This window comes from Ictidomys tridecemlineatus, chromosome X (assembly GCF_052094955.1).
Source record: "Ictidomys tridecemlineatus isolate mIctTri1 chromosome X, mIctTri1.hap1, whole genome shotgun sequence".
Taxonomy (NCBI): domain Eukaryota; kingdom Metazoa; phylum Chordata; class Mammalia; order Rodentia; family Sciuridae; genus Ictidomys; species Ictidomys tridecemlineatus.
Genome location: NC_135493.1, coordinates 16,125,430 through 16,151,224, shown reverse-complemented (window position 1 = coordinate 16,151,224; position 25,795 = coordinate 16,125,430). Strand labels below are relative to the sequence as shown.

The 25,795-nt window shown below is 35.5% G+C and overlaps 1 protein-coding gene across 1 annotated transcript in view; it reads left to right on the top strand.

The window, feature by feature from the left end:
• Positions 1-25,795, top strand: part of Adgrg4 (adhesion G protein-coupled receptor G4) — an 87,879-nt gene that overhangs the window by 3,962 nt on the left and 58,122 nt on the right. The window contains exon 2 of the mRNA XM_078034191.1: positions 19,169-25,162. Within this exon, the coding sequence (XP_077890317.1) occupies positions 19,169-25,162 (5,994 nt within the window). The remainder of the gene's footprint in view (positions 1-19,168; positions 25,163-25,795) is intronic.

Sequence of the window (25,795 nt, the reverse complement as noted above, 5' to 3'; positions counted from 1 at the left end):
ATAAAAAAATTAAAAAAAAAGGTAGAAAATATTCTCTCTACTTTTCAGATTTCAAATGTTGATTCCATATCTTTATTCAAGAGTTCCTAACCTGAGGACCAGAATTGGTTGAAGGAGTTGGCAAAGCCCTTGAAATCATATGCAATATCCTAAAAATGCAAGGTGGATCTTTTTCAGGGAGAGTCAACATGTTTTATCTCATCCTAACAATATAATTTCTGCCTTTGACTAAATTCTTATCATGTGCCAGGCATTTTATAGATGAAGAGAGAGGCTCAGAGAGGTTAAGTGTATTGCCTAAGGTCACCAATAAAATAACAGTGGAGTTGGCATTTAAACAAAGATGTGTCTAGTTGTAAAGTCCATGTTCTCTTCACCCCTATATCATGCAGGACTCTCTCAAGGGATTCTATGGCCCCAAAAAGGTGGTAAACCACTGGCTTAGAAGCTTCCACTGATAGAAATTTCTGGCACTGATAACCCACCTGGGGGGATCAAGTTATTAGCTGGAGTTACTGTTGGCCTCACCACTGAAGGAACTATAACACCACAGAATTTCTTTTACTTTTGTCTTGGCTATATCACATGTAGAGAAAGGGTGGCAATGTATGAATAAATATGAGTAATGTCTGGGTTTAATTTTGCCTAACAAATTGGTATTTATGGTCCATAGAAGGATTATGACCTTTAAAAATAAATTTTAATGAGCAGATTGCTAGGTTACAATTCTCCATAAATGTATTTACACATAAATTATATATATTTATATATTCATGAAAAAAGGCTTTTGGGGAAAATTGCTGGAAAACATCAACCCTACCTGAGTTTATTAAATAAGTATCCACTATAGTTGGAGATGTCTGAGGAATATTTAAACATCATAGTGATAAATAATTACAGTAAAGGTGCCATTCATTAGAAATTTATTTTGGGGGATATTTGTACCTTCTTTTCCTTATTTTAAAAAACTATAAATAGAATATATATGAATGTGAATAAAATAGATTTAAACAATATGAAATATATGAAGTATAAAGTAAAACCTACTCTTCATCCTCTACATAGAAATGTCTATTTTTCTTATGGGTTTATAAAGTGAGTGTGTATGGGCACATATATATATATATATGCATGAATGCATGTAGTTTAAAAACAAAGATAAAATATACATACATATTATTTAAAAACTTGATTTATTTAAATGATCTTATCATGGACACACAAGTACATTTAAATCTATTTTAGGGTTATTTATATTTCATTGTGTAGATGTAACATAATCCACTTAACCTTCCATTAATGCATATTGAAATTGTTTTAGTTTTTTTTTTGCAGTTACAAATAATGCTACAGTAAGTTCCTCATACATACATACATCTTGTTATACTTGGGCTTGCAATTTCATAGGCCAAATTCCTAAAAGTAGAATTTCTCAGAAAAAGTACATAAGCTTTTACAATTTAAATTGACTTATAATTTTCACTAGTTATTCCACTAATTCAACTATTCAATAAAATTAGTCTCTTAAAGTAAAATTAACACATACAGTTAAAAAACTAAAATTACACGAAGATATAAATCCAAACTAAAAGTCTCTTTTCACTTTTTTTTAAAGAGTGTGTGTGTGTGTGTGTGTGTGTGTGTGTGTGAGAGAGAGAGAGAGAGAGAGAGAGAGAGAGAGAGAGAGAGAGAGAGAGAGAGAGAGTTTGTATGTGGTGCTGAGGATCAAACCCGGGCAGCACGCATGCCAGGCGAGCGCGCTACCGCTTGAGCCACATCCCCAGCCCCAAGTCTCTTTTCGCTTTAATCTCCCACCACAGGTATCTATCTCACCACAGAAAAAAATTAAGAATTTTTTAGGTAGCCAGGTATGACTTGGGAAGCTGAGGAAGGAGGATCACAAATTCAAGGTCAGCCTCAGTGACTTATTGAGACACTGTCTCAAAAGGAAAAATTAAAAGTTCTGATTATGTGGCTCAGTGGATAAGTGTCCCTGGGTTCAATCTCTTGTACAAAAAAAAATTTCTTAGGTATACTTTCAGAAAAAATGCAAACCTCAGGTTTACATGTACGCATTATATATTTTTCTTTTTTATCACGGCTGGGATCATCATTATATGCATAGCCATCTGCATCTAGTTTTTTAAATTAATAATATATTTTGAAGATATTTCCATATCATATAATATAGAGCTATCTGATTATTTCTAGGGGTGGGCTGCTGAATAGTATGATAGAATAAGAATATGCTATAATTTATTCAACAAGCTCTATTTTAAGGACTTTGAATTTATTTCCAACTTTTAGCTATGAGAAAAGTGTAGAAGATTTTTTAAAGTAAAGTGTGGTGACAGATATGTCTTGGAAGAACCATTAAGACCTGATCATAAACTGAAGATCCTCTTTAGGTATGGTGAACATAATTTCCTAATTTCAACTTGGAAACATGATCCAACAGAGAATTTGTTCTGACCCAGGAATGTATGAAGATGAAGAGTCTCACAAAGGCATGCAGATTAAATTACTCTGAGTTATACATTTGAGGAATCCTTTCTATTGAAAAGAATGAATTCACATGAATTAAGTCCATCCTGGGAAATCTACACTGTATTAAAACATAGTGTTACTCTATCTGTTGGGTCATTGATTTGCTGAGGATTATTAATTGACCTAATGCTCCAACTGCTTTGAATTATGTTATGAACCAACCATTAAAATATGTAGAGGTGGATTGCATAGTTTATGTATTTTCTAAAGGCCTTTGTTGTCCTACTATTAATCCTTCTATCCAATTATCAGCTCTCTTATGAAGGATTCCACAGTGATGGACTCTATAGCTAAAAGGCAATTTGGTCTTGCCCTTGTACATCAATTCTCTGTGCTCCCCTCGTTTTTCATCACGAAAGATAAGCATGAGCTGTTTGTACTTTCTTCAAAGCTTTCTTATTTGTATTCTCCTGCACAGACTGACATTCTCCTATAGATTCATACATGGAGACTCTAACCTGTCTCTCTATCACAAGATTCATTTTTCATGTCCTTGCTTAAAAACTGAACACAGACACCATTTTGAAAAAATATCTTTTTCAAAAAATATATTTTTGAAAAAATATCCTTATCATCTTAAAGATGCTCATTTCATATTTTTAGTACCCCACTGGTAAATCTGTTTGTGGCACTTTCTGAGCCACCATTATCTCCCACAAATCTAATCAACACATTGAATTATATTTATAGAGGTCGTGATTGAAAGAAAAACCAGATGCAATATGTGAGCTAGAACAACACACAGATTTAATATGATGTGATATACCCAAATCACAACCAGAATTTGGTACCTTAGCAAATGTTCTACTTAATATTCTGTTGGCAGGTACATCTGCCTCAAAATGCCTCATAAATATTCAACTACTCTATACCTCTGTTCTCTAACTCCCAATAATTACAATAATACAATTTTGTCTAGAGTGAAAGAGCAAATGGCAATTAAGCTCACAGGCCCCTGTGAATCAGCATGGATTATCACCACTTTAATATACACAGACAGCAAAGCTCATGTAAATAATTTGTGGAAGTGATCACTTGTTCACAACAGGACTAGAATGAGTGCAGTTTCTGGGCTATATGGTAATTGCATGATTCATTTTTACAAGAAACTGCTGGATTAGTTTCTAAAATGAATGGCCCAGATGTCTTTCAATAGGTGAATGGGTAAGAAACAGCAACAAAAACTGCAATGCATTCTTGAACAGTTCTTATACCACTAAAATTCCTCATGTCGTCCTTTTATAATGATAGTTACCTCTTTCCCATCATTCCTTCCCACCCCCCCTTATTACCCCAAACTCTAATTCTTGACAATCACTAATTTGTCCTCTATTTCTAAAATTTTGTCATTTCAAGAATATTATATAAATGGAATCACATAGTATGTGACCTTTTAAGGTTGACTTTTCAGCATCATTCTCTGGAGAGTCATCAGGTAGTTATGCATAACAATAATTTGTTCTTTTTTATTGCTGAATAATATTCCATAGGGTGGATACATTGAAGTTTTTGTTACTATTTCTTACCCATTCACCCATTGAAAGACATCTGGGCCAATTCTAATTTTTATTGCAAAAAATCATTATGAACATTTATGTACAGGCTTTTGTATAAGCAAAAATGTTCATTTCTTTGGAATAAATGCTTATAGTGAAGTTTCTGGACTATATAGTAATTGCATTATTCATTTTATAAGAAACTGCTGAACTATTTTCTAAAATGCCTTTGACATTTTACATTTCCACCAGCAATGTAGGAATGATCTATTTTCTCTGCATCCTTGCCAGCATTTTGTGTTATGTATTTTTTTATTTTAATCATTCTTGTAAATGTGTAGTAATATCTCATAGTAGTTTTAATTTGCATTGCCCTGATATGAGTTTGAACATCTTTTCCTGTGCTTACTTGTCTTCTTTATTTCTCCATTGGTGAAAAGCCTGTTTCTGTCTTTTGCCTTTTTTAAAAATTGGGTTGTTTGTTTTACTTTTGAGATTTGAAAATTCTTTACATATTCTAGTCCTTTGTTAGTTATCTATTTTGCAAATATTTTCTCCTACTCTATAGATTTTTAAAAATCTTTCCACATAGGGTTTCTCAGAGAAGAGCTTTTCATTTTGAGAAAGTTTAACATCAATTTACATTTTATGTATCATAGTTTTGGTGTCAAGTCTAAGAACTCTTTACTTAGCACTAGATTCCAAAGATTCTCTCCTGTTCTTTTTTTCCTAAAAATGTAATAGATTTGTATTTACATTCTGTAATCCCTTCTGAGTTAATTTTTGCTTAGGGTGTGAAGATTAGGTTGAGGTTCATAATTTTTGTGTCTGTGGATGTCAATTGCTCCAGTACTGTTCATTGAAAATGTTATCCTTTTTTTGGAATTGAGTTTGTACATTTTTTTGTTTCTCTTTTGGGGGGGGGCGGGGATACCAGGGATTCAACTCAGGGGCACTCAACCACTGAGCCACATCCCCAGCCCTATTTTGCATTTTATTTAGAGACAGGGTCTCACTGAGTTGCTGAGGTTGGCTTTGAACTCATGATTCTCCTGCCTCAGCCTCCAAAACTAGTGGTATTACAGGCATGCACCACCATGCCCAGATGTAGGTTTTTCAAGAACCAGTTGAGCATATTTATATGGGTATATTTCTGAGGCTTCTATTTGTTTAATTCATCTTGTGTCTATCCTTCTGCCAATACTATACAGTCTTGTTATAGCTATATATTACGACTTAATATTATTGAGTCCAGTGATTCCTCTCACCTTACCCTTCTTTTAAAAAGGTGGTTTATTATTATTCTAAGGCTTATGCATTTCTTTAAATTTCTGTAAATTTTCAGACTGTACCTGCATAAAACCTGGTTGGAATTTTAATGGGAATTGCATTATATCTGTATATCATTTTGGGGAAAACTGGAGTCTTTACTAAGTTAAAATTCCCAACCTATGTACATGGTATGCCTTTTCATTTTTTTATAGTTTTATTTGGTTTCTTTCGTTAGCATTTTGTGATTTTTGACATATACATATTTTGTTAACCACTGGAGTTATTGTAACTAGCTTCTTGGTTTCTACCTGTTCTTTTTTTACGATGCAGAAATGTAATTGATTTTTGACTGTTAATTTCATAATCTGTAACCTTACTAAACTCAATTATAGTTTATTGTGGGAGATTCTTTTTTTCCATGGGGATTCTTTGGGATTTTCTGTGCAAATAAACCATATAATCCGCAATGCCTTTTTTTCCTTGCTTCACTGGAGAGACTCTAACTTCTGCTATGACACTGAGTAAAAGTGGCAAATGGATACCCTTGCCTTGTTCCTAATCTTCGTGGGAAAGCATTTCTTCTTTCACCACTGTAGTTGATGTTTGCTTTGTGTTCCTTGATGATCCATTTTACCAAGCGTCTATAAATTCCACTATTTTTTTAAGTTGTAGTTGGATACAATACCTTTATTTTATTTTGAACTTCTCTTCCTGTGCTTACTTGCCATCTTTAGATCTCTATTGGCGAAAAGTTTATTCCTGTAAATGTGGGAGTTGGTGGTATTCCTTTTATACATCAAGTAATATAAGCATATGATTTTTCTTCTTTAGCTCATTGAAATAATGGGTCATGCTGATTTTTTGTTTTTCTGATGTTGAACCAGCCTTCTATATCTGGAATAAGATCAACTTAGTCATGATGTATAATCCTCTGTATATATTGCTGCTTTCAATTTATATTAATATTTTGTTGAGGATTTTTGCTTTAAGTTTATAAGACATCTTAGTCTATGAATTTTTTTGCCATACTATCTGTGATTTCAGTATTAGGATAGCATTGGCTTCATAAAATACATTTGAAAGCTTTAATTTCTCTTCTCTTTTTGGAAGAGATTGTATAAGATCAATTTGATAGTAAACTCCAATGAAATCATCTGAGCCTGGATATTTCTTTTTCTAGAGCTTTTTAATTACTAGTTCAATATCTTTAATGGTTGTGTTGTTATTGCCTTATTATATTTTTAATGGCTACAGAATGTGTAGTAATATTCTATTTTATTCCTGATATTGGTGTTTTGTAACTTTTCTCTTTTTCACCTTTATTAGTCTCACTGGAGATTTTTCAGTTTTATTGATTTTAAAAGAATCAACTTTACTCCTTTAATTTTTCTTTTGCTCTTTTTTTCTTAGCTATTTTCAACTTCATTGAGTTCCTTTGTGGTTTTATTATATCTTTTCTTCTGCCCACTTTGGATTTATCTTCCTCTGTTTTTTTCTAGGTACTTGAAGTGGAAACTGAGATCATCATTTTGAGACTTTTTTCTGTTGCCTACCTTTGGTGCTATAAATTTCCTTCACAGTACTGCTTTAGTTGTGTCTCACAAAATTTGTTATATTGTATTTTACTTTTATTTAATTCAATTAAAAATTTCTTAACAATGTCTTCTTCAAATTGAGGATTATGTAGAATTGTGTTAAAATTTTTCCTATGGTCTTTATTTTTAATTGATTTTTTTAAAAATAAATGACAGCAGAATGCATTACAATTCTTATTACACATATAAAGCACAAATTTTCATATCTCTGGTTGTATATATAGTATATTCACACCAATTCGTGTCTTCATACATGTACTTTGGATAATAATGATCAAAACATTCACCATCATTTCTAACCCCATGCCCTCTCCTTTGCCCTACAACCCCTCTCCCCTATCTAGAGTTCATCTATTTCTCCCATGCTCCCCCACATCTCACTATGAATCAGTCCCCTCATATCAGAGAAAATATTCAGCATTTGGTTGTTTGGGATTGGCTGACTTCACTTAGCATTATCTTCTCTAATTTCATCCATTTACCTGCAACTGCCATGATTTTATTCTCTTTCATTGCTGAGTAATATTCCATTGTGTATATATGCCACTTCTTTCCCCATTCATCTATTGAAGGGCATCTAGGTTGATTCTGCAGTTTAGCTATTGTTAATTGAGCTGCCAAAAACCCAAATAACCCAATCAATAAATGGGCCAAGGATCTGAAAAGACAGTTCTCAGAAGATGATATACAAATCAATCAACAAATACATGAAAAAATGTTCAACATCTTTAGTAATTAGAGAAATGCAAACCAAAACTACTCTAAGATTTTATCTCATACCAATCAGAATGTTAGAATGGCAGCTATCAAGAATACAAACAACAATAAGTGTTGGCAAGGATGTGAGGGAAAAAGATATACTTATGCATTGCTGGTGGAACTTCGAATTGGTGCAGCCAATCTGGAAAACAGTATGGAGATTCCTTGGAAAACTGGGAATAGAACCACCATTTGACCCAGCTATCTCACTCCTTGGTTTATACCCCAAAGGACTTAAAATCAGCACACTACAATGATACAGCCACATCAATATTTATAGCAGCACAATTCCTATGGTCTTTCTAAAATTAATTTGTAGTTCAATTCCATAATGATCAGAGAAACAATCTTATGAACTAATTTTTAAAAAATCTGTTTTATGGCTCAGTGTATGGTATGTGTTGAATAATATTCCATGGGTGCTTCAGAAAATGTGTATTGTGCCATTGTTTGTTGGAGTGTTCTAAATGCCAGCTAAATTTCATTGATTGTTTTTTAGGCCTTCTATATACCTACTGATTTTCTGTTTTGTAGTTTTATCAGTTGCTGATAGAGGGTTATTGAAGTCTGCAAATATAATAATGGTTCTATCTACTTCTCCTTTTGATTTATACATTTTGCTCTGCTGTTTGAGTGTGTGTGTATACATGTAATATCACTGTCTTCCTTATGAATCAAGCCATCTATCATTGTAAAAGTACTGATGACTCAAGAAATTTTCTTTGTTCTGTACTCTATTAAATATTAATACAGTCACTTTTGTTTATCTTAAATTGAATGTTGGCATATGTAAATTTTCCCATCCTTTATACTCTCAATCTACCTATATCTATAACTGAAGTGCGTTTTATTTTTTTGGTAAAAACAATTTGTGGATTACTTGAATATATGTTAGGATTTAATCTTGATTTATTTTATTTTATTTTTAATTTTTTAAAATATTTTATTTACATTTTTTAGTTTTCAGCAAACACAACATCTTTGTTTGTATGTGGTGCTGAGGATCGAACCTGGGCCGCACCCACGCCAGGCAAGCACGCTACCGCTTGAGCCACATCCCCAGCCCCAATTTATTTTATTTTTGATGTTTTGAGTTTATCTCTGTTTATTCTTCTTATGGTTGCTCTTGGTATTTCAATATAAAAATGTGACATTACAAGTCTAATGGTATTAACATTTTACTACTTTGAGTGAAGTATGGAAACCTTGCTTCCAATTTGGTTCCTTACCTTTGTTATTTAAATTTTACTGTATTGAGTAACAGATAGTGCTACAAATTTTTCTCTTAATCATCAAATATGATTTATAAATCTCATGAAGGAAATGATAGTCTATTGTGTGTACCCATATTTATGTTGATTGCTCCTTCTTTCTTCCTGACTCTCCAAGATTCCTTTTTACAAATAATTTCCTCCAGTTCCATCCATTTACTGGCAAATGCTAAAATTAAGGCTGAATAGTATTCAATTGTGTATATATACCACATTTTCTTTATCCATTCACCTACTAAAGGGCATTTAGGTTGTTTCTACAGTTTAGCTATTGTGAATTGAACTGCTATAAATGCTGATGTGGCTGTGTTACTGTAGTATACTGATTTTAAGTCCTTTAGGTAGAAACCAAGGAGTTGGATTTCTAGGTTACAACCAGTGAGATTCTACATCAGATACAACCAGAAGAATGAGAAGTTATACTATATTTATGTATGATGTGTCAAAATGCATTCTGCAGTCATGCATAACTAATTAGGACGAATAAAATAATAATAATAATTTCCTTTCTTTTTGAAGTACTCCTTTTAGTAAACCTGCTAAGGGTAGGCATGCTAGTGAGCAATTATTTTAGTTTTCTTTAATCTGAAAATGTTCTTATTTCCATTTTTTACTCAAGGATAGCTTTGCTGGATATAGAAAACACAGCTACCAGTTCTTTTCTGTCAGCATTTGAAAAATGTTGTGCTACTTCCTATGGCCTTTTTCGTTCCAGATGAGAAATCTGCTGTCATTTGAATTGTTGCTCCCTTGTATATGTTATTACTCTTTGGATACTTTCAAGATTTGTTCTTTGTCTTTCAGCTTTCAAAAGTTTAATTATGATGTAATACATGGATTTATTTGGGTTTATATTGTTGGAAGATCATTCAGCTTCCTGAATATGTAGGTTTGTGACTTTTGTCGTTTTCAGGATGCTTTAAATCTTAATTTCTTTTAATACCTGTTTAGTCCCATTGCTTTTCTCCTCTTTTAGAAATTCAATGAGAATGTTGATATTTTGTTATTGTCTCACTTGTCCTTAGGGATCTGTTTACTTTTTAGTCTATTTTCTGTTGTTTCAGTTGGGTGAATTCTATTGTTCTCTTTTCAAATTTATTAACTCTACTGTCATCTCCAATCTGCTATTGAGCCCATCCATGAAATTTTAAAACTATCTGTTATTATATTTTTCAGTTCTATATTTCCATTTGGTTCTTTATAACTTATATTTCTATTCTGAGCTATTTTTTTCATTTCAAGAGAATTTATATTTGCTTGTACAGTTACTTTTATGCTGGTTGCTTTAAAATTCTTGTCAAAAAATTCCAATATCTGATTCATCTTGGTGTACCATGAGTCAACTATCATTTTTCATTCAAATTGTAATTTTCTTGTACTTTAATATCATTTCCCTTGTGTCTCTGGGCAGGAAAGAAGAATATTGGGCCAGACCACTTAGTGCTAGTGGGTTCCTTTTGTTATTCTTCTTGGCTTCTTTGGTATCTCTGGATGAGGGAGAAGAGTCTTAGGGTTGGGCATGGTGGCCTATACCTGTAATCCCAGCAATTTGGGAGGCTTAGAGGATCACGAGTTCAAAGCCAGCCTCAGCAACTTAGTGAATCCCCATGCAACTTAGTGAGATTCTGTCTCAAAATAAAAAAATAAAAAGGGCTAGCATGAAGCTCAATAGTTAATCCCCCTGGGTTCAATCCTGAGGTAGAAAAATAGTCAATCTCAGACTGCAGGTTCAAAGAGGCTGGTTCGTTTTTTCCTCTTACGCCTACTTGACTTAGTGTTTTTGAGTTGATGAGGAGACTTTTGAGAAAAAAGGAGCAAATAGTCTTTTTAAATATACCTTTTATTTCATTGATTTATTTTTATGTAGTACTGAGAATAGAACCCAGTGCCTCGCATATGCTAGGTAAGCATTCTACCACTGAGCCCCATTGCGAGCCTGCAAATAGTCTTTCCAGACCCGGTTCTGTCCAGCCAGTGTGTTTTTTGTAGGCAGAGTTTATTTAGGTCTGCAGGAATGGAAAAGGCTTTGGTTGGCTGCTCATTGTTACCAAGGATTCCAATCAGTTCCCATTGCTAGTGGTGTCATGTTGTTAGAGGGACTCCTTTGTTCTAGAAGTGGATGAGCCTACTTGGACTATGTTCTGTTGCTCTGTTGGAGATTGGGAAATGCAAAGCCTGAGTTGCCTTTTTATAATGGGTTGGGGTAGGCAGGATGTCCACCACTAAATCATTCCTCTATTCTGTGGTTCCAAATCAGTTTGCTTTCATTAGAGTATCATTCATAACTCTTTGATTATCTCTTGTACCATTTCCAGGATTTATAGTTATTCTTACTTTGAAGAGAAAGGGAAAAGTAGACCTATGTCATCTTGTTTAGTTGATAAAAGTCTCCATTTGCTTTTAACATCAGTTCTTGGGCAATAGAAGTGTGTGTGTGTGTGTGTGTGTGTGTGTGTGTGTGTGTGTAGATGAATAAGGTGCATCAAAATGACAGGGATGATATGGCTAGCATTGTATCTACCTCAGTCATTTATAACTTACAACATTTTCTTTCCTGAGCAGGATAGGCATGATATTCAATTGAGATAAGTATACCATTTAGGGACTTTAACGAAAAAAACCTACACCACATATGGAGAAGAGGAAATGATTGATGAGACAAAACTGTAGTGAACTTCTCTCATTAGAAATGATAGGGGGGAAGAAAGTGTGAACCACTGAATTTAAGAAACACAAAAGTACATGTAGATTACAACAAAAAGGACATGAATAAATAAATTATCAAAGAAGTTTATATTCACTATCAAGCCTACATTACACACTAATTATACTGAATATGTTTGCTAAGCCATTGTAATGAATTGCTAGACTTAGGTTTTAAACATTCTTTAGTTCTAGGTTTTAAACATTCTTTAGTTCCTATGGGTCTTGATTCTAAAGAGCTACTGATGTTTGATTGGATTGTCTTTATCTGGGATATGAATGATTCTTTAAAGCAGTTACTCTTCCAAGGAATGGTGCTAGTTTGGGATCAATATTGGTTTTCAATGTCTGGGATAGCATGTTTGCCTTAATGTTTCAGTTTGACAATGTGATATTCTGTTCTAAAGTTTATGTCTTAGAAGATATTTTAGATGATTGTGGTATTTTATACTGTTCAGCGTTTGAAGAATTTGGCTTTTAGTATTGAAGTTTGTTTCTTCTTGATTATATCAGTAGAGCCTTTTTGCTTCTTTCTCTTTGGTGGTTCCATGTAAATTGAGGGCATGAATTTATGGGTGCTAAATAATTGAGGCATTGCCATACTGTCTTATTGCTTCTCTAAATATTTTATCTATGAAAATATTTTCTTCTCAACATTAAACCTCTCTGGGCCTCATATTTAAATGAAAAGATTGAAAATAATTCCTAAGACTTGGTTCTAAAATTCTGTGATTTTCATGAATGAAGATATAAATTTTTATTAGTAATTACTTTAGAGAAAAAATTTGATACAGCAGGCCCTTTGGGATGTAGGGGGGGGACCTTTCATCTGAAAGATTAAATGGAATTTTTTTCTAAAAAATAGAAATCCAGGCTTCAGTTTAGAATGGAGTAATGTAAGAAATATTTTCTTTTAAAAATATTTTTAAAATTTTTTAAAAATATTATTTTTGGTTATACATGACAGTAGAATGTGTTTTGACATATCATACTTACATGTAGTATAATTTCCCATTCTTGTGGTTGTACATGATGTGGAGTTTCAGTGGTCGTGTATTCGTATATGAACATTGGAAAGTTATGTATAATTGATTCTACTGTCTTTCCCAGTCTATTCTCCCTCCCTTCTCCCCACTCCCCCTGTCTAATCCATAAACCTCCACTTATCCCTCTCCCTTCCCAATGCCTATTATGAATTAGCATCCTCATATAAGAGAGAACATTCAACCTTTGTTTTTGTGGCACTGGCTTATTTCATTTAGCATGATAGTCTTCAGATTCATCCATTTACTGGTAAATGCCATGATTTCATTCTTCTTTATGGATGTTTAATATCACATTGTGTATATGTACCACATTTTCTTTATCCATTCATCTGTTGAAAGGCACATAGGTTGGTTCAATAGCTTAGTTATTGTGAATTGAACTGCTATAAACATTGATGTGGTCGCATCTCTATAGCATGCTGATTTTAAGTCCTTTGGATATATGCCAAGAAGTGGGATAACTGAGTCTAATGGTGGTTCCATTCCAAGTTTTCTGAGAAATCTCCATACTGCTTTCCAGAGTGGTTGCACCAATTTTCAGTCCTACCAGCAGTGTATGTGTGAACCTTTTCCCCGACATCCTTGCCAACATTAATTGTTACTTGCATTCTTGATAATTGCCATTCCGACTGGAGAGACAGTAATTTGTATTTCTGTAATTGCTAGTGATGTTGAACATTTTTTCATATATTTGTTGATCATTGGTATTTCTTCTGTGAAGTGTCTCTTCAGTTTCTTTGCCCATTTATTGAATATTGGTGGGGTTTTTTGGTATTTTGTTTTTTGAGTTCTTTATATAACCTGGAGATTAATGCTCTATCTGAGGTGCAGATGGCAAAGATTTTTTTTCCCCATTTTGTGGGCTCTCTAGAATAAGTATTTTTAAAGAGCTCTCTGGTACTTAAAATGCTACCTTGCTCAACTAACTTGTTTATATTTTTGTAAATCTTATGTTTCTTTTTGAAAGGCTTGCTGGAAATGTTAATAATAATGTCGAATCTATGGCTCAGCCCTTTTTGATAAAGATACCATGTTTAACTCCCATCTCCTGTTTTCCAAAAGAGTTTCCCATTACTTGTTATGGATTAAACTAACAGTGCTCTTTGAGTAGTGCATCAAAGGAGGTAATTTAGGATTTTGTGATATTTAGTGTTTTGTTGTTATCCTAAAAAGTGAATGCAGCTCGATTACTAATCAGTTGTCAAGGACTGGGGATTGTGAAATCTTCTATCAAAATCATAGAGAGTGATTCAGGCTCTGGGATTCCACGTTGCTTCTATGTGATAGAAATGACACTTTACCAACTTTCCAAAGCCAATTGGCTGTGATAAACCCATTTGCAAAAATGAAAACTAAGCCAGGCATGGTGGCCCATGCCTGTAATCTCTGGCTTGAGAGGTTGAAGGAGGAAGATTGTCAGTTCAAAGCCAGCCTCAGCAATTTAGTGAGGCCCTAAACACACACACACACAAAGGCTCATGGTTAAGTGCTCCTGAGTTTAATCTGGGGTACCTAAAAAATTAAAAAAGAAAACTAAGACCCTGGCTTTTCTTTTCTTTTACTTGTAGTTATGGACAACGTAAAGGCAGAAAACCTGAAGTAAATATTGTACTGTTGAAATATAATGATTTCTTTATAAGACCTAACAGAATATGAATCTCTGATAATTGAAATAATTTTGTAAAATTAAGCTCAAAATTATTTATATAATTTGACTTTTCCCCTTATACATGTATATACTTTTATCAAGTTATCTATACAGTTATTGCAGGATTCATTTTACTTGCTAATAACCACAAAATCCTAAAGAACATCCTACACATACACCTCAGAATTTCTGGATATGCAAATTAAAAGTAATTTTAATGCTCAAGACATTGAGATAAGTTAGTAGATTTTCTACCACCATGATTATTCTCACATCGTAGGTAACATGATTCTCAGGTAAATTTAAAGTACTAGTTTCCCTAAGGTAAATATGCAGGATTTCATTTTGGGTGATTTAAATTGGAGAAAGTTTATGTCAGTCTTGAATTTTACTATGCACCATTATCACTTGGATCCAAATCCCACTTATCTGTGTGTTTTTTGTTGTTATTGCTCTGAGTGAGGCTTCTGTCTCAATTTTTCAATTTTTGTGAATTTTACCAGTATTGTCTGAATTTCCAAAAATCAAAATTTGAATTCTCAGAGGTTTCTCTGTTCTTATCTCTTAAACTTCTTACTATATTCCATTAATTCCTCCTTTCTAATTGTGATAGGATTAGGATTCACATTGCTTTCACTTCATTCCCTGCCTTCTTCATTTCCAATTATTCAGTTAGTCTAAAAATTGGAATTGAGGATACAATGGTAAGTAGTGAAAGAAGAGATCCTTACCCATATGGCATAGGAAGGAAGACAGATATTAATATGCACATACAAACACCTGTAAAACTGCAGCTATGACAAATACTATGAAGAATAAGTATGAGGTGCCATAATAGTCGCATATAGACTACTTTGAGCTACTTGTGAGGTTAGATAATTTAGGCTTTCCTGATGAAGTGATGCATGAATCGAGATCTGAAAGATGAATAGGAATTAATAAAATGAGGAAGAACAGGAAAAACATTGTAATTTGTGGCAACAGCATGTGCAATGCTTTTTTGGTAGAAGGAGAATACTAAGTACTAGAGAACTGAAAAGAAGCTTAGAGCTGGGTGCAGTGGCACACGCCTGTGATCCCAGTGACTCAGGAGGCTGAGGCAGGAGGATTGCAAGTTCAAGGGCAGCCTCAGCAACTTAGCGAGGACCTAAGCAAATCAGCAAAATTGTCTCTAAAAAAATATACAAAAGGTCTTGGGATATAGCTCTGTGGTTAAGTGGCCCTGGGTTCAATGCTCAGTATGAGAGAGAGAGATAGAGAGAGAGAGAAGAAGAAGAAGAAGAAGAAGAAGAAGAAGAAGAAGAAGAAGAAGAAGAAGAAGAAGAAGAAGAAGAAGCAGCAGCAGCAGCTTGGAAGAAAAGGGAGAGACTTGGAACAAATTGAGGCTGGAGAGATGGGTAGAAATCAAATCATAAATGGCTTTATAGGCTCCACTAAAAAAAAATTCTTTTCATCCTGTGAACAATGAAAAGCCACTAAAAGGAGCTGAGTGTGTGCTTGTGTGTGTGTGTGTGACATGATTATATTTGCCTTTCAAAAGATCATTCTGATTGCATAATAGAACAGATTGGAGGGGACCCAAGAGCAGTGACAGAGAGCTCAATGGAGAGGTTGCTGCTGTAGTAGTCAGAGGTTGGTAGTTTGATCAGCATGGCAACTGATGGAGATAGAGAGAAATTGATTGTATCGAGGTATTTAGGCCGGTCATTGTGGTGCACACCTGTGATCTCAGCAACTGGGCTAAGGATAGAGGATCATAGGTTCAAGGCCAGCCTAGGCAACCTAGTAAGACTATTGAAAAATAAAAAATAAGAATAAAAAGAGTGGGAATGCAACTCAGTTATAGAGCACCTCTGGGTTCAATTCTAGTATCTGGAAAAATAAGAAAGAGAAATTCAGGCAATAAGATCTAAAGAACACAATTACAGGTTGGTTATGGCAGGTGAGTGGGAGAATGGAGGAGACAGATGGAGAGGAGTTTAACTTTTATAACTGAAGGTATGGTGGTATTATTTAATAAAGAAATACCAGAAGAAGATCAGTTTGGATAGAAGATTATGAGTTCATGTTGGGGTATGTTCAGTTTGAGATATTAAAGCTATCTAAGAGATTACATCAAGGAAGCAATTAGTTATAAAAATGTGTAGTTCAGAATACAGAATTGGTCTGCAGATATGACTTTGAGATTGGTCTGTGTATAGGTGTAAACTGAAACACTGGTTGTGGAAAAACTGCAGAATGAGAAGAGTAGAGAGGCTGGGGCCAAGCCTTGGCAAGGTAAAATAGGGTGAGTCTACAAAAGATATAGAGAAGGAGTAGCCAGAGAAGTAGAGGTAGTCAGCATAGATAAACTTTCTTTAAAGAATTTTGGGAGTTATGGGGAGGAGAGAGATAAGGCAGTGCCTGCAGAGGAATGTGGTGTTTTGATTTTTTTATTTCAAGAGACTGGAATATGTTTCATTTCAGGATGGAAACGCTGATTAGGGACAGAAAGTGATAACTGATGATTTGAGGTTTCTGAATGGTAGGAGGTGACAGGATCTAAAGCACAATTGAGTTTCTAGCTGATGATTTCAATTACTTTTTATTTTAAAGTAGGAGGCATGATGATCTGATAAACATGTGGGGGTGGAATTTGAAAATGGGGAAGATTTGAAAGAGTTATTGCTGTGTGGGAGCATAAATTGACCAGAGAAAAGTAGTAGGGTGGATGGGCAGTGTGAAAGTCTTATTTGAGGTTGGTGATCATGAAGTTATGGTACATGCTAATTTATCGTCTTGGGTGACCGTGTCCAACAGTGCTTGATTGCCCAAGTGCAGGCATAGAGGAAATGGACAATAGGGATGGCTCAGAGTTGGTGGGAGGAGATTGGGGGAAGAGGACTTACCAGCATCTTAAGAGTCTCTTTGTGTCCTGTCCCCTCTAGCTCCTACTCATCCTATATACCACCATGAAATTTCTTTTCCTCAAGACTGCTTTTTATTAACTCATTCCCCTTGGTCAAGAATATGGATCATTCATGGGCTGGGGCTGTAGCTCAGTGGCAGAGCGCTTGCCTAGCATGCATGAAGCACTGGGTTCCATCCTCAGCACCACATAAAAAAGCACCTCATAAGCACCTCAGCACCACATAAAATAAAGGCATGCTTTCCATACACAACTACAAAACATTTTTTTTTAAAGAATATGGATCGCTCAAAATGGTGCAGTGATTTAGAGCACAAATGATAAACCTTGGTTTGAATTTCAAGTGTGAACTTGGATGATTCATGTGAAGTTTCTAACAATTCTAAAATAAGGATAATTCATAATATTTACCCTATAGTTATTAGTCAGATTAAATGAGATTGCATGCAGCACTGTACTTGGTTTGTAGTAAATACCCAATACATGAAAGCAGCTACGTTATCTTTTCTCATCTATCTTCCTACTCTTCCCTTCAGGTCCCATCTTAATCTGTCATTCTTTCTCATCACTATTCAACACACTCCCTCCCATTCCCTGCTAGATTGATCTTTTGCTGCCTCCGTATTCAATGGCATGTACCTTTGCCTACTTTACCCTAATTCCATCATTTCTCAAAGGTGTAAGAGAAAGCTTCCTCATTAGCTTGAAGCCAGGTTTGCTCTTTCACAGTATTGATCTCCCATTGCATACTGGTGACGTGTAAAACCTTATTCTATTGTTCACTTTATTATAAACTTCATTATTATTTTGTTTTAAAATACTATTGTATCTTTTAAAATATTTCAGTACCATAAAACTTTCTCAATGAGAGTATGAACTCTTTGAGGGAAGGGATCATGCTATAAGTCTATGTATTTCTCACAGAACTTAGAATAGTATTCACAATTCTAGTTAACTTTAATTGATCTGAATGGAGGCATAAGTTAGGCTCCATTGTTCTTCAGAGCAGGGTATAAAGTCCCATGGGGTAACCAAACAATATGCTAGAATATAGGAAGAAAATATTACAATTTCTCCTTATATTTTTGTTACCATTTTTTTACATTTCTATTTTTGTATATGTTATAATGTATATAATACAAGTATACACAAATCTATCTATCTCATGGTTAAGACATTTTAATCTTGAGGCTCCAGATAAAAACATTTTCAGTTTCTAGTTTTAAATGAGTGATAGAAAATTGACTTAGACAAAGTCAGATCAAATATTTTTGAGAAGTTACTGTGTGCCAGGTATTATGCTAAATGTTTCACACACATTAACTCACTTAAGTCTCATGACAATTTTATAAGGTGGGTGTTATTACAGTCTTTACATTGCAGAATAGGATATTGAAGCACAGAATTTAAGTAAGCTACTGCAAAGTTTTATAGTAAGCAAGTAATGACTCAAGATTTAAAACTACTTCTATTTGAATCAAAAGTTGATATTCTTTTTTAGAAGATTTTTTAAGTACACAATTTGGTTACTTTAATAGATATAAAACTAATAGAATTATCCATTTCTTCTTTGATGATTTTTGGTAAATATGTCTTTCAAGGATTTTGTACCTTTCCCAAAGCTAATTGTGTCAATCAGTGCTACTTTAGCATGTTTCCCTTTTTAAAGCATCTATATGGACATACCATGGTATGAATACCTTCCATGGTAATAATAAGTTACCTAACCAAGGTATTATGAGAACCATTTAAGATATTAGTGAGTATACATCATTTTAAGAAAAATGAAATAAGCAATGTGATTATGTCTATGATACTTATTTCTCTTAAAAATGAAAAAGAAACCAGATGTTTTCCATTAAAAAAATTGTTTCTGATTTCTAAGGCTGAATCCAAAGTAAAAAATGCCTTCTGATTTTTCAGTTCTTTCTGAAAATATGACAATTGAAGAAACAAGTACGCCTCTTCTACAACAAATAAACTTGACAACCCCTTCCCAAATTACTGAACTAAGACCACAAAAGACTGTACATGTATCTGCAGTGATGTCTAAAAGCGTTCCTATGGATGCAACTAATTATACAACTTTATCATATTCTAATAAAACATCTTCACCTGTAGAAATAATGACTGCATCAAAAAATTTAAGGACATCTATAGCTGAGACAGCTACCTTTGCTGCAGATGGTCTATCTTCTGCAGCCATCTCTAGGCCTACCCAGAGTACATCTATATGCACTACCACTGATTCCATGAAAATAACTAAATCCTCAAGTTCAGAAAGCAAAAGGACAACAAAAATGGCAGAAGTCATGTCTACTAAGACCTCGCATCCAACTATAGCTATTAATTTCCTTTCCACATCTGGATTTACCAAGAATTCAAGTCCATCAGAAACTTCAGCTGAATCTCAGTCAGCTATTATGAAGACCACATCTTTATTCTCATTTATTGAGTCAACATCCATGTCTACAACATCTTGGCCCAAACAGAAATCTACAGTTATTCCACCTTTCCCTTTTACCACATCTGGGCAAGAGTTTCTTGTATCTACAGCTGCCAGAACTGTACCTTGGTCCACAGTAGAAGAGACTTCAGGTACAAGTACTGTTACTGAGACTGCATCAACATTCCCACCTGAGTCTGTGCTCATCTCTACAGTTGCTCCAGTGGATTCTATATTTACTAGAAATCAGACAATATCTACATTGGCAAAAACTGATGTGCAAACAGCATTTACAGTTCATTCTGTTATGTCTTTTGAGACCACACCTGCTGTAAGAACAGCAGAAACAGAATGGGCATCTACAAATTTCCAGAATATTTCTTCACCTAGATTGGAGGATGCCATATCTACCTCCATGACAAAAGACACCTCTTCTATGGCTTTTTATTCTGTGACCTCCTCTCCAATCACTAGAACTCAGAATGTACAGACAGTTGTTGATGCTGAGAGTTCAAACACAGCCTTCACTCCTGCAATCACACTTACACCTACAGTGGCTAAAACTACTTTCTCCACAATCACAGGGTCAGTACATACTCATAATACACCCACAGCTGGTGAACACATGCTTACTTTAATTTCTACTAAATCACTTTCCACATCCAAGGCATCTGAATCAGGTTCCACACCCACAACTGATGAAAGTGCCCATGGATTTTCCACCAATGGTAACACTTGGACTTCTAGGCCAGAACAGACCCTGGTAACATCTATAAATACAACTACCACACTTATATTTGTGCCTAATGAAAATTTCACATCAGCATTACATGGGAATATTACTAATACAGGATATTCACCCACAACTACTAATATTATCACTCCACTGGAAGCCTCCACAGAAAGTAAGACTACCACTAGTACTGATACCACTACAGCTAGATATACAACAGCTGTTACCAAAATAATATCTCCACAGTTTGCTAATTTTTTGACCATTTCTGGAACTACAAATGTAACTAATCTGCCTGAGTTTAAATTTACCACCTTACTACTAAAAACCAACTCTATGTCCACAGTAGGTGCAAATGAACTTCCTTCAACACCAAAGGAGACAGTTGTTCCATCAGCAGATATAACATCTACCCTTGCTGATATTAAACTAAAATTTTCTACTGAAGAAAACACTTCTGAAGTAACACAAACAGAAACAAATGGTACAAGCACATTTGGTGATACAACAGCCCCAGTACCAAAGTCTGTCACAACAGAAAGATTCAATGTTACTGTGACAAGGAAAGAAACAACTTCCCATCATCTTAAGGAAAAATCAACAATAGCAGCAGTAGCTGAGCTTTCTCAATTTTCAACAATGCTGGAAATGATAAATGAATCAGCACAAACAGTGACAGCTTTTGCCACTGTTTCCCCTTTTCCTGATACAGAAAATTTAACTAATCTATTGGATCATAAAACTGTAACTACTGAGGTGGGAGGGAATTGGTTTTCAACAAATTTGATGCAAACCACACCTAAGAGTCCATACAATGGAGCTACAGAAATCTTTAATTCAACTCACAACTATTCAGCACATTGGATTTCAGAGACACCTGGGGGAAATTCAGCTCTGTCTCTCACTTCTGGGAAAATGCAGACATTCCCTGAACTCCTGGATGCTTCTACCACAAGAATATTGGAAGCCAGTGTCACCACTATTCCTACAGACAGGACAGCTTTGTTCTCGTCTGCTGATATCATACCTCCAAAGACTGCAGCTACTCATTCCTCAGTAACCCCTACAGCTGTTACCCATATGTTCTCACTGCCAGTTAATGTTTCTGCGGTCACTTCTTCTGTCATCTCTATGGTGGTGTCTGATGAAACTAAGGTGACCATGTCTGAGCCTTTTACACTGGCCAAGGATTTCTCCACATCTATGCTCTCGAATGTTTCAACTCTGTCATCTGCTACAAAAACCACAGCATTGGTGCCACAATTGAGTCAAACAGCTTCCACAACCAGTGATGCCATGCCTACCTACAGAATCTCAACTGATACCACTTCAGAGGCCGTAGTGATCTCTACTACAATGACACCCATGGCAGTTCCCCCTCTGACAGAAACTGTAGTCTCAATGAGACCTCTCACTCCTGTGACATCTAACACTAGGACCATCCTTTCCTCTACCTCAGCTGACACAGTAACTCCATCCACACACACTCTTGTCTGCTCAAAACCTCCCCCTGACAACATACCTTTTGTGTCCTCTACTCATTTGATCACAACTACATCTGCATCAGCAACAACTCAACCCATATCTCAAGTGGAGAAGACTTCTACCTATGGTCTTAGCTTTCCATATACTTTCAGCAGTGGTGGAAATACTGTTAGCTTGGCTACTGGCACCACAGAGACCTCTGTTGTTGATGAAGACATGTCTTTGCACACCTCTGCCAAAAATCCTATTACCTCAGTAGGCATTCACGTTTCTCAGCCTTCCACACATCTTGTAAACACACCAGTCTTTACCCAATTGGCAACTGGCACCTCTAATTTATCTTCTGACCAAGAGCAGATAACCACTTCCCTCGGGAAAACCACAAGGACTTTGGCAGGGACAGAAATGTCTCCTTCAAAGAATTCTTTTATTTCCTATTCCCAGGGTACTTCATCCTTAGAAATGACAGATACAGAATTTTCTGAAACCACAAAACCTTCTAGCTATCAAACACATTCACCTTCAGAGATTCAATCTGGGACTATACCTGATGGGAATTCAACTTCATTTCTGACTTCTGGGAGCACACAGGCTACACCTACCTTGACCTCAAGTAAAACAGCAGATGTTCACATTTCAGAAATGTCTACTAGTTTGGGGAAAACAATTCCCCCTTCACAAGCTCTGAAAATAACCACTTTTTTGTCTCCTGATAAAGAAAGCACAAGTGACCTTCATGTATATACTCCCAGAACTACAGAAATGATAGTGAATTCCTCCTCTACAACTCACCTTGTCTCATATCACCAGAATAATTCAATCATTCATACCATAACTCCCAGGGCAACCAGAATATCAAATAATGTACTCATCAACACAACTCTTTCAGACCTGCCTTCACTTAAGACTCAACCTGAGATAACTTCATTAGTTGCCTCTTCTACTTCTGAAAGCATACATACTTTCCCTAAGTCTTTGTCTCCTTCCACAGCTGGATTATCCAATAACAATTTTACAATGATATCAACTAATGGGATCACTACAGTCCTTTCTGTAACTACAACACTTCTTGGGGAAACTTCTATGACAACCTCAATTCCTGTTTACCATACAACCTCATTGCCAGTTAATGCCACTACTTTCACTTCCAGAAATGCTTCTGATACTCCCACAATACCAATGACCAAGTCTTCTAAAACCACACACTCAAATTGTTTGAAAAATACTACTATGACCACTTCTGGGCCCACATTTGAGATGTCTTCTAGGCCAATTAATGATTCTGTTTCCTTACCTGCAGCAGGTTCTTTTGACACTTCCACAACAAGTGGGTCATTCTCTATTTTATGGTCTTCAACTACCCCTAAGACTGCTATGACCACACAAACATCTACACTGAATGCCATACCTGTGACATATGTTGAACCTACTTCAGAAATGATCACACCTACAGCCACATCCTTTCCAACACAGCCAAGTTTTCTATCCATGAAAACCATTTCAACCACTCTTCCAGCTGGAATAGTGACTTCAGTTGTAGGCTCCACTGCCACCTCTCTACTTAGTTCTAAGAACAGTGAAGCTATTTCCTCCATTCCAACAAGCATGTCTTCACCATTGCTATCAACAATCCAACAATCATTAAAAGGAGATGAAGCTACAACCCTGGGCATATTACTTGGGATTACTAACAGCTCCCGTTCGGCTATGAGCAGTGGTAGAGTGACATCTCTCACAAATACTTATTCTAGAACTCCTGTCCCTGAAAATGGACTTTTGCCGACTCCTTTAGATAATCTTCATACTTCCTTGAATATCCAGGTTTCCCCATCTTCAACTGACTCTAAGAACACTTTTGGATCCACAAAAAGTGTAAAAGGCACCACCATTTACCTTTCCTCTAATACGGGAAATGTGACTTCCTTGTCAGAAAATATTTCATTATCAGCTGAGATAACAAAAACAGCTACATCTGGGAATACTCCTGTTTTATATCCTTCATGGACCCCATCCAATACAACTACACCCTCTTTGACATCACTTCTTTATTCACCTCATGGTACTGAGGCAAATGCTGAGTTCTCTACTCCAGAAGTCTCTCTTACATCGCAAATGGTTGAATATCCAGTTCTTGGAACAAGAATTACATCTAGTAACACAAAGTCTCTGCTTACAACTTCCTGGAACACACCCAGAACTGAAGATTCTCAGTTTCCAATTTCTACCACTACTCATGTGCCTACACCCAAAAAGATGGAAACAGAGACTCTGCACCTTGTTCCTGGGTCTTTGTCAACATATACTGCCCCGCAGACTGGTCTAGTCTCTAAAGATGTTATGGCAATGTCATCAATTACCACATCAGAAATTTTTCCTACTTTTGGTATTTCTGAAAGCTCTTCATTGTCAACATCTTTAAGAGATATCTTCACCTCTTCTGCTAACAATAAGCACACATTTGAGAAAACAACCACATCTGTAATGCCTAGGACCACATATCCATCAAATCCTTCTAAAATCTCCAAGACTACTACTTCATCAATGCTGACTTGGATCTTATCTAGTCTTCCTTCAGGTTTTCCCCTGGTGACTATAACTAATGCTCCTCATGTTATAACTTCCTCCCCAGTAGGGGTGTCAAAATCTACATTTCCAACTTCTTCCATGATATCAACATACCCACACATTAACATTTCAATACTTCCCTTTGCTACTGAAAGCACCACACTTACAAAAACTACTCCTACACCTACCCTGGGCAGTATCATTAATGGCTCTCCAACTTCTCTCCCCATTTCTACAAAAATCACAGATGACAATATATACATTTCCACAACCCCTGAAGTATCCTCCAGAGCTACTATGACTACCAACTCTAGAACTATGTCTCAACCTCCATCTGTTGATGGAATGAGTATGTCACATTCTACAGCTAACCACACTCCATCTGTTGGTTCCATGTCTCTGCCTAAACCTACAAAAACATCTGCATGGAGCACAATTCCAGCTGAGTCAGTATCTTCTACTTTAACTCTTCCTAATCCCATACTAGATTACCTCATAAATACAACCACTACTACATCCAGTGCCACTGGAGCTTTATTTTCATTCTCAACTACTGGAATAACACATCCTTCCAAAGCAACTGTGACTTCACTAAAGTCTTCTTCTTTTGAGACAACCTGGATGGACTCCACATATTCTTTTCTATCTACAGAAGCACTGACGTCACCAGTTGCTGCTAAGCCCAAAGGTACTATTTCTTTATGTACGTATCTCTAATAGAAGGCATAATGGGCCATGTGTTCTCTAAGTAGACAGTTCTCTGAGAGCAGAAAAGATGAAGAAGTGTGCAAGTGTTTCTCTTCTTCATAGACATAGTGTTCTTGTGCAAACATAATTGTGTAGAAAAGTTTCTTGTATCTAATTAAATATAATGCAAATGTATCTTTGCACTCAATATGACATTTTTAAGCCTCTTTTCTACACTTTTTGTTCTTGATGCTCTGACTGATTCTGCCAATGTGAACATACTGGAAAATTTACCCCTACTCAGTAGAGATCATATGGCCCTAGATCTGACCATGTTTACCACACATCAGAAAACACTGGAATATATTCTATGCTGCCTTTGAATTCCTCATACTCAGGTCTCAGCCTTCTCCAATCCCTGTAACCAGCTGACTAAGAATACTTATCCATAGCTAGGGAATATTTGACTTCCATATTGTTCCCATTTTGTGTGTCTCTGAAATTTACACTATTCAAATATTAAAATGATAGAATACAGAAGAGCAGGAGAAACTTTAGGGAAAGAAAATTCTGAAGCAGAAAGGAAGATTAGGTGGGAGGATGCAGGTTATTTTGTCAGTATAAATACGAGATA